At 35.5% G+C, this 12,036-nt stretch overlaps 1 protein-coding gene across 5 annotated transcripts in view; it reads left to right on the top strand.

The window, feature by feature from the left end:
* Positions 1-12,036, top strand: part of ATG2B (autophagy related 2B) — a 42,001-nt gene that overhangs the window by 15,392 nt on the left and 14,573 nt on the right. For 3 of the 5 annotated variants that reach the window (XM_062495529.1, XM_062495526.1, XM_062495528.1), the window contains exons 15-27: positions 881-1,154; positions 2,243-2,348; positions 3,388-3,580; positions 3,784-3,926; positions 5,025-5,182; positions 5,442-5,614; positions 5,918-6,068; positions 6,905-7,104; positions 7,899-7,979; positions 9,611-9,717; positions 9,976-10,068; positions 10,884-10,954; positions 11,931-12,007. In XM_062495529.1, coding sequence (XP_062351513.1) covers positions 881-1,154; positions 2,243-2,348; positions 3,388-3,580; positions 3,784-3,926; positions 5,025-5,182; positions 5,442-5,614; positions 5,918-6,068; positions 6,905-7,104; positions 7,899-7,979; positions 9,611-9,717; positions 9,976-10,068; positions 10,884-10,954; positions 11,931-12,007 — 1,827 coding nt within the window. The remainder of the gene's footprint in view (positions 1-880; positions 1,155-2,242; positions 2,349-3,387; positions 3,581-3,783; positions 3,927-5,024; positions 5,183-5,441; positions 5,615-5,917; positions 6,069-6,904; positions 7,105-7,898; positions 7,980-9,610; positions 9,718-9,975; positions 10,069-10,883; positions 10,955-11,930; positions 12,008-12,036) is intronic. The other 2 variants (XM_062495527.1, XM_062495530.1) reach the window with 2 other exon arrangements.

The following is a 12,036-nucleotide window of genomic DNA, read 5'->3' as shown; positions in this document are numbered from 1 at the left end:
TTAGTTGTCACAGTCAGTCCAGTTGCTTCTGCTGTGCATTGCCATCTTTAGGGGTAGGTGACAGAGAGAATGAGGGGCATATACATTGCATTCTAGTGATCTGGGACCAACATAAAGAAGTTGAAGCTCATTTGCCTTGGTTTGGGTTGTCACAATAGCATTAAACTTAATGACTTTTCTTAAAACACTTGAGGAATGATTATTGCAATTAACTGATTTTCTGCACAGCAGCAAAAATCCCTGTGTAATTTTATTGCTGTTTTTACTGATTACAGAAAAATCAATTTTCAAAACTATTTAAGATAATCTTTATTTTAAAAAATTGTAAGACATCCATGATTTCTGTAAATGTAATTGTCTTGCAAGTTTGATTCCTTTCAATGATCAGCAAAAATGGGAGGATATGAAGGGCATGAAAGTGACAGGAGCTGGACACCCTGACTTCCTGAAAGGGATAAATACACATGATAGTAATTTATACTTTTTCAACAACAGCAGTTTTTAAACAAGTGTCTGAGACACAGTATTTCCTAACTGAAGCTGAGTATTGTTTGGTATTCTCAGTATCTAATTTAAGAGAAAAAAAAAATTGCAAAAAAGCTGTTTTTTTTTTTTTTTAAAGATTGGTAATCTCTGCAAAAACTTGACTTTGAAGTAGAATCTTTATGACACCAATAATAGAAAAATATCATAAGAACAGTAGTAGTTGGTCTTGATATGTTTTTTCTGTGATATATAATTAATATTTTTCACTTTCAGATATTACATCATCAAAATCTTTCAAATAGTCACTTCTAATGCTATTTTCTCTAATTCAGAGGGGGTTTTATTCACTCTGGCTTGTGTTTTGTTCTTTTTTTTTTTTTTTTTTTTTTTTTAGCACAAAGCATTTACTGAAGTTTTTCTGGATGATTCACATACTCCTGCAAACTGTAGAGTTTCAGTTCAAGTCACTGCCCCAGCCTTAAATCTCTCTGTTCGCTTCCCAATACCTGATCTACGGTCAGATCAGGAAAGAGGACCATGGTTTAAGAAATCACTTCAGAAGGAGATTCTTCATCTTGAATTTACGGATATGGAATTTAAAACTGAATTTATAGGAGGGTCAACTCCAGAACAAGTTAAATTAGAGCTTACCTTTAAAGAGCTAACTGGTAAGAATGTTAATAATACTATATTCAAAAGTCCTTTCTTATTTTCCTAGGCACTGTGTAGTTGAGAGAAAGGTCCCTTCATAGGGAGTAATCCAGGGAATGTCTTTCCACCTGAATTTTGGAGTAGATATATGATATCTCTCCTGTAGTTTGTGTTCTGTACTAACACTACTAGGAGCAGAGGCTGTATGTCAAATTCTGGGCTCCTCCAGTTCAAGAAAGACAAGGAGCTTCTGGAGAGGGTCCAGTGGAGGCTACAAAGATGATGAGGGATCTGGAGCATCTTTCATACAATGAGAGACTGTAGGAGCTGGGCCTGTTCCACCTGGAGAAGAGAAGACCGAGAGGGGAATCTCATAAATGTAAAAATAGCTCCAGGACAGGTGCCTAGAGGATGGTGTCAGACTCTCTACAGTGGTGCCCAGAGACAGGACTAGGAGCAGTGGCCATAAGCTGAAACACAAGAAGTTTCACATTAATGTGAGGAAGAATTTCTATACTTTGAGGGTGGCAGAGCACTAGGACATGTGCCCAGGGAGGTTGTGGAGTCTCCCTGTCTGGAGACATTCAGAACCCACCTTGGATGTGTTTCCATGTAAGCTGCCCTAGGTGACCCTGCCTTGGCAGACAGGTTGGGCTCAATAATATCCAGAGGTCCTTTTCAGCCCTAAGAGTGCTGTGATGCTGAGATTGATTCCTTAAATAGCTATCATTGAAAAACTTCCATAATTTCATGCCTCTAATATCTTTCAGTATCTTTATCTATGAGGCTGGTTTATATTTGCAGTCTTCTCTGCTGTCTCATTTTGTGTACTTAATCAAGGCTGGGACGAAATACAATGATGCTGTAAATTTAAATGCAGCTATTGATGCATTAGAAGCATCTGATTTAATAACTACTGCTAATAGAAAGTAATGTGAAATAATTTTTGTTTCTGAAAGTTAATTTTTTGGCAGAAGAGATGACAAAATGTGCCTCAGTAGCATTGACTAGTTAGTCTTTTTAGACTCCAACTGGAGGAGTGGCTAACCTGAAGTTAGCAGTTGTCATTCATCTGTTAATTTCTAAAAAATCTCTTTCTGTTCAGGTTCATTTGAAGAAGATAATGCAGAAACACCAGTAAAATTTTTTCAGGTGTCAGGTGGAACAGATGGAGATATAACATCATCATCAGACAATTTTGACTGGCCTCGGTAAAATACATTTTTGTCTGTTTAATGTGGGTTGATAAAATTTTTATGAAATACTGTTGTTTTTCTAATTTTAATCTAGAATGCCTGTGTGGTAAATGATTGACAATATTTTGCAAAGAAAGAGCATGTAACTATTAAAAAGACCCCAACAATTTATTAAAAAACCCTGGAACTTCTACATTTAGAGTAATGCAGTATGGTTTTAATGTATAATGGCTTCTGCATGAACTTGAGTAAATTTCAGTGAAAGTTAGGTAAATGATCAGAGACTTGAAACTTTTTCCTGTTTTTTTTTTTTTGCTTTACTTTTCCTCCTTCATTCATGACTGAATACCAATCAACCCATCCTAGCTGAATTTTGCCTCAAAATAATATATGCCATTAAGAATAGTAAGAATAATTATATTGTGACTGAATTATTGCAGCTTATGTTGCATGTAAGGCAACACAGTACTTCACACTTATTGAAGAGAAGGACCTGGCAGCTGAAGCATATAGTAAGATGTTTTAAGAGGCAATTTTAGATTTGCTACAGAATTTGCTGTGTACATTTTTTGACACAAAATTCAGTGGCTTTCTGCCAGCAAGTTTATAGGGACATCATTTCTTTTATAATGGCACAAATAAATTCTTCTGTAACAGTGTTTACATGTAAGAAGCTACACCATGCAGTAGAGCATTTTTAATAGCTGTTAATATTGAAACAAGCTTTATTTTGGGAGAGTGCTATGTTTTTCTTAGGTCATCTATATTGTCACCTGATGGAGTTGAAAAAAGCAGACACTTAACATTTTCTTTTACCTCGTGGTACCTTTTCCATGTCTCTTTGTATGTATAAGCTAGTTTTTTTCTTAGTAGTATTGCTTTGGGTAACAAAATATGTTAGTTATCTAAAAGAAAGGTCCCTGGACTTTTGAGCTATTTAGTCTATGTGTATTTAATGGCAAGCCAGTAGAATTAGTGCACATGTGACAGAGCATAAATATAAACATTATAAACATCTCTAATGGCTTATTCTGCATACCTTCTCCAATGTCAGGATTGTATTGAAAATAAACCCTCTGGCTGTGCACTCTATTCTGGAAAGGATAGCAGCTGAGGAGGAAGAAGGTGATAATAACTTTCAAGAGGAAGAAGAAGGAGGGTCTCATTCTTTGAAGGATGTCTGTGATATTAGAAGACCAGAGCCTTCTCCCTTTTCTTCTCGTAGGGTCATGTTTGAAAATGAAGAGGTACTATAAAATTTTACTGTTGGTTTGTGCTTATGATAGAAAGAATGAATACCTTCTAACTACGTTAGATGTAACTTCTAGCTTCTACTTTTGGTTTTGCTTTGGGGTTTTTGTGGTGGATTTTTTTGGTTTATTTTTGGTTTTGTTTTTTTTTTTTTTTTTTTTTTTTTAAATCTTAAGAATTTTTTTCTTTTTTCTTTCAGATGGTGATGCCAGGAGATGTAGTTGAAATGACTGAGTTTCAGGATAAAACAATTAGCAATTCTCATTATGTACTGGAACTCATGTTACCAAATATTCACTTAACACTACCAAACAAAAGCTTTTATGAAAAACTTTACAACAGGCAAGTATAATTGTTTTGCTCAATTACCATGACCTGTCCTCTCAGTTCTGTATCACATTTGATAAAAGCAATTGTCTAAGCAGGTATAGCAGGAACTCCTTTGTATAGTTTATTTAAAAACAGAAAGTGCTGTATAAATATTTTTCCATGTTAATATGACACCATTGTTTCATGCATCTGGTTGGTGCCATGGCAGCTGTCTGCTAAAAAGTGTTTGGCAGGTTTTGTGACCAAAGGGTGAAGCTAAATAATCTTTGACTCTCAGTGAATACTTTGTTCAGCTTTTTCTGCAGTGTTATGTTTTGCTCTAATCTTTCTGATTTCTTCTCTAAATGGATTATTATACTTTAAAAACTTAAGCTTAGTTTTGTTCTTTCCATCTAAAAATCTAGAGCTTGCAAGGCAATCAGGAAAAAAAACCCTAATCCAGTTCTGTAAAGCTCACAAAGATTTACAAAAATATAGAGAAAGTGAGCCCAATTTACAGATGAGTGTTCACCATTTATTTCTGTTAGTTTGCTGTCTGAAAAAGCAAAATACTACTAGATTCTTATTGTGCTATGCAGTATGTAAGAGAGATGCTCATCTGTTGTAGTCTCTGACAGATATTACTGTACTTCGAGTATTTTCACTTCTGAAGTGACAAAGCAGAACCTTCTATTGAATATTCTGTTGGAATACTTCTGTACTGAATGTCACATATGGTCTTTACCCTGACAGACACACTCATTGAAATAAAAAGAATGAGTGTTTCCTAAAACTTAGTTGAAAATTGATGTGATCAAAATAGGGATTTCTTAACTCCCCCTCCAACCTGCTGAGCTTATAGATACCTACTTAGAGAGGCTTTTAGGTCACTGTCACATATTAGACTTTGATATGTGCATACTGTAATTACAGAATAAAAATTACTTCAATTTTTATTGCTTTTACTCATGAATATATTATTGTTTCTTGTGCTCGTCAACTTTTTTTTTCTGTATTTGTTATGGAATCTGGAATATGTTACGTAAAGTCTGCAAAGGAATTATGCTTGTTTGACAAAAAAATGGGAATATAGTAATACATTTTGTGTAATGATAATGTATTTCTTCCTAGGATCAGCAATGATTTATTGTTGTGGGAACCCACAGCTCCATCTCCTGTAGAAACATTTGAAAACCTTTCTTATGGTGTTGGACTATCTGTGGCCAGCCAGCTCATCAACACTTTCAGCAAAGACAGTTTTAGTCAATTTAAATCCGCAGTTCATTATGGTAATACACTTAATAAATCATGTAGAACTATAGTGCTTTGGAAGCATAATTGGCTGAAGTGATTTAGCTGTTAGTGGAAAGATTTTGTAAGCTTACGAGAAAACATGAACCAAGAAAAAAAAAAAGAAAAGGTAGATGACTGGTTAATTGGGTAAAATAAGTGTGAAATTGAATTGCATTACTAATGGAGGGACAGTGAGTTATTGTCATAGTAAGTGTACTATCTAGAGAATAAGTTGTTCTTCATTTTATCTATTAGATGATGAAAGTGGATCTGAGGAGGAAACACTACAGTATTATTCCACTGTTGATCCAAACTATCGTTCACGCAGAAGGAAAAAGCTTGACTCACAGAATAAGAACTCACAAAGCTTTCTGTCTGTTCTGCTAAATGTGACACATGGATTAGTGTCAGTATTCACAGATGTAAAGGTGAGGCACTGGGGCTGGAACAAGTTCTTTGTTGTTTTGACCATGATCCCCTTCATGCTGTATGTACTTACCTGGAAGGGAGGTAGTGTTTTTAACAGTAATTTTGTAAGCTTTATACTACTATAACTAGACAGTAATGCAACACAGTATTTTGCAAATTCTGTTTGCTTTGCTTCACCTGACAATAACTGAAATGCAAGCAAGAAAACATGTATTAGTAGCAGATGTTGTGTTAGTTTAGACTGGCTAAATGCAGCAAGCTGTCAGCAAACAATAATTTTATCCTTTCTGTTCTTCCTTCAGCAGGATGATGGAAATACACTGGAAGGAAAATATGGTGAATTTTGGTTAGAGTTCAACAGCGGTTCCCTCTTCAGTGTGACTAAATATGAAGGCTTTGAGGACAGACACTATGTTTGTCTCCATTCTAGCAGCCTCAATTTGTATCATCAAGGTAGGGGTGGGATTGAGGCAGCTACAGAACTAAATTTGAAATTAACTAAGCTTGAAGCTTTTTAGGGAAGAGGCTTTATATATTTCTCTTTTCTCTCATAGTGCATCATTTGGCACAACAAATGTAATTTATGGCTAATGTTTCTAAATGCTACAATAATGCAACTTCATTATAGCTGGATTTAGTTACAGTTTATCTGCAACTTTGCCTACAACTGCTGGTCTTTAGAGATACTGTGATCTAGCAAGTTAGCTGTACAGCCTATTCTTTACTATGAAAATACACTTTTTCTGCATATTATTGGTTGTTTAATTGAAAAAGCTACCAGTTACCAGTGGCTGCTATATTTTTTCTGAGAAGCTAGTTGTAGTCTACAGGTGAAGAATTTTGACTGTGTAGTATGTTTTTGTCTGGTAACCCCCACGTAGCTAAACCTTTCAAGGTTTTCCCCTCAAATGCCTCTGCATCAGTGGTACTCATGTTTCAGTGCAAGGCTTAGTTATTGTGTGTTTAGACCTAAGCCTGGCACTGTGTCATAAAATGGAGAGGAGACACATGTTCCTCCATGTAACCCGTAGGAGATTTCTCACCTTTATTTCAACTTTGCTGTTTTGTTGACCAAATAAAAAACTCAATTACTAATAGCCACATTGGAGATTACAGCTAGAACTGTGGTTTTTAAACTTGGGATCACCCATAAACTTCCCTTCACAGTTCTTGGTTGTGCATGACTAACTTTGGTAATTAAGATAATTTTGTAGGCATTAAGCATAAAAAGGATTTTGCTTAGCACTTCAGTAACAGCTTTGGTCATTCATTCCCAAATCTCTTTGCAGGTTTGGTAGATGGAGTTGTCCCTTCCTCTGAAGTACGATTGCCCAGCACAATACGTCCCCATTGGTTAGAGCCTACTATTTGTTTTTCTGAAGAAGATGGTCTTAGTAGAACCACTTCAGATGGTGTAGGAGTGGAGAGTCCAAGTATGCTGACTGTTGCAGTCAAAATCCAGTCGGATAAAATAGAGAGCAATACAAAGGTTTGTGTTATTTGAACTTCTACAAGTTGAGTTATCTCAGTTTATATGGAAGCATCTAGACGTGGGGTTAGAAGGGTTATAGATTAAGAAACCATATAGTTCTAAGACATTAATTTTCAAACTATAATTATATGTTAGAATCTTTTGGGTGGATTATAAAATTTAAGCAGCAGCTAAATTTATTAATTCTTCCAATGTCTCACTTTGCTGATCACACTATTTCTTTATTGAAAGCATTTTTTGAACAGCTGACCTTTTTTGTTTGTTTTTGTTGAGTTTCTCTGGTGACAAAAGGGGCGAGAACAAATACAGAGTTACACTGCAGTTAACTAGCAGTGTCATCTAATAGGCTTACCTATTTGGAATGGGACTGGTAAATGACAGTAGCATTCAGTAGTGTGGCTGAAAGATGACCTCTTAGCTGGCATAGAGGTGACAAACAGGTTGGTTGAGTTATCTAAAGAAGGGTTCTGCAGACCAGCAAAATGTTGTGAAGGGTTCAGTTGACTCACACGTGAACTACTTTGGGTTGGTACTCCAGGTAATTTCTGCTGAATCCCAGAGTAAATGTACAGGCAGCCTTCCTTCCTACTGCCACAAAGCCACCATTTCTATACTATACTGTTGCAAAAAAGTATGATACTGTATTTTCCACAGCTACTGTAGTGGGAAGCAGGGTTTTTTTAGGCACCGGGAGATTTTTGGGTGCAGAAGAACAACGCTGTTTCGTAATCTAGATGTGAAGTAGTTACATGTGTTTCATTTAAGCCAAAACATGCAACTTTGTTGTGCAGGAATTTCTGGTTGCTGTTGGACTACGAGGAGCCACCCTTCAGCACCGGGTGCTGCCTTCAGGTTTAAGCTGGCACGAGCAGGTCAGGTTGCTACCATTTTCTTGGCTGCATCTTCAATTTTAGTTTCATTGCCTTAACTATCAAACTAAACCTTGACTGAAAATCTTGGTGTTAGGCTGTGCCGTATTATCATACTCTGCTCTTGAAAGTGTTATTCTTTCTTTCCTGTTTCTCTTTGAGGCCATTGGCAGATGATAATATTACTTTTTAATTATTTCTTGTCTATTCACTTGGTATTATTTGTCTCATCATCCTAACTTTCTCCCCATAACATGTCAGGGAGGCTCTTGGTGGGGGCTTACTTCAGTCTATTGGGGTTTGGGTTTTGACTTTTGTTTTACAATTCAGTTGAAAAATCTCAAAAGTGCAATAACATTCAAGTATGTAAATAATCCTTAAGTTGAAAATACCCTCAAAACAAGCAAATATGTTATTTACAATAGTGAAAGCATTTCTGTATTTTTCCTTTCTGCTCACTCTATCCCTCAAATCTCATTTCTCAGTTGTACATTTCCTGTTTTGTATTGCTGGAATAGGACTTTGGGGAGGCAGTGAGTAGCAGTTTACACAAACTCTTCTGAATGAGGATTGTAGTTGTAGGTGTGAATGCAGAGGTAGAGCACAGCAAACAGGGCTGGAGCCCCTTGATCTGTGTGTGTGCACGTGAGGCAAGACATGCCATTAGCACAGAAGCATTATCCTTGCATGTACCTGCCCCGTACTGGGTTGCAGATAGTAACTCTTGACATGCAAGTTTTTTCTGTTTATCCTCCATCTGTATAATATGCTGATTTTCACATGCATTGTTACTGTATAACTATGTGGAGCTGAACTTGTGGCTTTGGACCCTGCTGTGCTGTTGTTTTCTCCTCAGCATAATATTGCTGTTGTTTGTGTAGCCTGCTTTACACCACATTACTTCTTTGCTCTATGAAATTTTTCTGGAGTAACATTCCTAAGTGCATCACAGGCAATCATTTTTGGAGGGGGTGGGATCAAATAAAAAAATTGTCTATTGAAAAGATTAACAGTGCTGGTATGCCTCAGGCTTGCAATATTTTAGGAACTTTTATAGTGTAACATATTTGAGAGGGAACTATGACAGATCTTACAGAGGAGGATAGCAGCTATTTTAGTTGGCAGTACATGAAAAAGCTGTTTATACAATCAATGTGCACATGGTTCTGAATGTATTTCCCATGCCCACCCCTCAAGAAAGACTTGAGGATAACTTGAACAATGTAAAGTGTTAAAGAGCAGTTAACATTTCAGAGAGAGCAAGGAAAATGCAAACATTGTAATAACAGCTACAAGGAGGGGTGAATAAGACTCTATTTGGGCAGTGTTTTAAAAATGCATTATGAAGCTTTGTTACAAGGAGCCACTTGAGTGTATGTGGATTAGTCTTTTCCATACCTTTGAAGCTGCAGTTTTTATGGGGTTTTTTGGTGTTGTTTGCATTCCATGCTTCTCTCTATAAAGATATTGAATAAGCATCTTTAAATATGTGAGACTGTTCACACCTTTTCCTTTTACTAATCTAATGTTTTATTGTCATACCTGTTGAAGATTCTCATTTTTGCTCTTTTGTGATTTGTAGTTGTTTGTTAATTTAACGGATACTGAAGCATTTATATGTTTGTGATTTTTAGATTTTATATTTTTTGAATATTTCTGATGAGCCTGTTCTGGGATATAACCCTCCAGCTACAATTACAACTTTTCATGTACATCTGTGGAGTTGTGCTCTTGATTACAGGTAAGTAAAATGCAAGTGTGTCACTTGGCACTGCAGCTATATACTTACTCTTCGGGAATATTCGAGTTTGCATACTATAAATAATATTTAGGCATTTTTTGGAAAATGTACTTTACAGAGATCCCTTAACTGGAAGGAATTTAAAGTAGGATATGACTAGCCTAGGTCTGGCAAGACGGAGTTAGGTAACCTATAAGGCTTTAAGTGAACTTCCAGATAGGTACAGAGCACTAATTTGTTTTTCCTATTTGTTGTTAGGCCCTTGTTTTTACCAGTCAGATCTCTACTTACTGTTGAAACTTTCAGCATTTCCAGCAGTGTTGCAGTAGATAAATCCTCTTCTACACTCAGGTATGATTTAAATGATTATGAATCATGTAAGCTCCTGTAAAACTTGTAATGCCTGTCTGGTTTTTTGACCTCAGAACCATTTATGTTGTATAAATGATCCCACTGGTTTCCATCTTTTGAAATACATTTTGCTCACGTGTAATCCTTCTGTTTTATTAGGTTAAATAATCTTGTTTGTTTATACTTTTTAGTAGGATTGCTCCCTTTACCAACAAGCAGTTCTGCACTTTTAATAAGATTGCAATGTCCTGAAATGAAGTTATGTCTATTGTATGAATTAGTAAGATAGGACCTTAAGATTTCTTACAAGTTGTTACTTGGAGACAATATATTAATTAATTGAATATTTAATGACTAATGAAAATACCTGTAACTTGTAATAATTTTCTTGCAACTGCAGTTGAATACTCATTCTGTTTTACCTATTCTGTTGTGAAATATCTACCAAGTTGATTGTTTTTATTGTTAAAACCTTTTAAGTGACCTTTGAAACAAATGTTCTGTTAGCTTTATTAAGAAGAGAAAAAGACAAAAGTAGAAATAAGTGTTAAGGATTAAGGTATTGTTTCCTATTTTAGCAAGGATCAAATATATAAATTGAAATCTAAGAAATACATAACTAAAAATGGGGAAAATATCTTTCAGTGGTTAATTGTCAATAGATTTGAAAGTTATGAAAGGTTAAAGTGAAGAGTTTAGATTTAAGATATGCTAGGCTTATTTGTGTTTTAAAATAATTTTGTATACTAATTTCTTTTGACTTACTGCACAGCATTTCTCTAGCATTTTTATTTCATATTGGTTTCGTCTTTTAGGATAATTTTAGATGAAGCTGCTCTTCATTTGTCTGACAAGTGCAACACTGTCATGGTAAACCTCCATAGAGGTAAGGGTGGTTTAGATGTGACTACTCAATTGCAGAGCCTAAGGAAACAAAATTATAGGCACATTCAGCATATATGAAGGTTATTCAAGAAGAGTACTGAGGAGATAAGGAGCAGGAAGTCTAGTATGAGAGTGCAATGCAGTGCTGATAAAAATCTGAGTGCTCTGGTTTGGATTTATGTATTCAGAGGTATATCAGAGAAAAGCATTTGGCAATTCCTCTTGTATCTTGTTATGGATTAATAATGGATATTTGAAAAAGCATATGTTTAAAAATCTGGAGTTGCACAGAAAGAAATTTTTTTAGAAAAGAGCTCTCATGAGATATATATTCTAAATAGTTGAACTTGAATGGTGCTATATTGCACAGAGTTGTAGGTCCTGAAAAGAATCATACCAGCTGGGCTGTCTCATTGAAACAGTAAGAACCTTTAAGGACTGAGGAACTTAAATCAATATTTAACAAATAAGTTGGAGAAATAACAAAACCTTGTGTCCACAAACGTGTATTTAGCTTAGGTAAGAGATCTCTAGTAGGGGCCACAGTAAAGGTATGCCTGTTTTGTTTAAACAACAGAAGAGGACAAATAAGTTATTCACAGCACTGAAGGATTAGTACAATATGAACATGTGTTCTCTCACTTCAGCTATAAAAATGATAGAATGTTTAGTCATTCAGCTTCTGTGTGCCTTGATTTCTCTGACTCACACAGATGGGATGAAGATAAATATCTTAAAAGATTACACTGCACACAGATGGTGATAGTGGGAGTGATACATTGGATGGAAAAGATGGAAGTTCTTGATTCAAGTAGCTGGAACTTGAACTCTGAAAGTAATCCTCATAAAAGAAGGAAATGCAGAGATACAAAAGGTTTTGATTCCTTTGCAGCTCATGCTGTTTTTAATGGTTTCATAACTATAGGTATATAGGGTTTTGTTATTTTTTAGTAATTTTTAAAATTATCCTATTTCAGATTATGTTCGTGTTATGGATATGGGACTGCTGGAACTAACCATTACAGCAGTAAAATCTGATTCTGAGGGAGAAAGAGTAAGTATTTAATCACAAAATAAAATATA

The sequence above is a fragment of the Cinclus cinclus genome, chromosome 6 (assembly GCF_963662255.1).
Source record: "Cinclus cinclus chromosome 6, bCinCin1.1, whole genome shotgun sequence".
NCBI classification, from domain to species: Eukaryota; Metazoa; Chordata; class Aves; order Passeriformes; family Cinclidae; genus Cinclus; species Cinclus cinclus.
The sequence above is the reverse complement of the archived record's forward strand: the minus strand, read 5'-3'. Positions and strand labels throughout refer to the sequence as shown.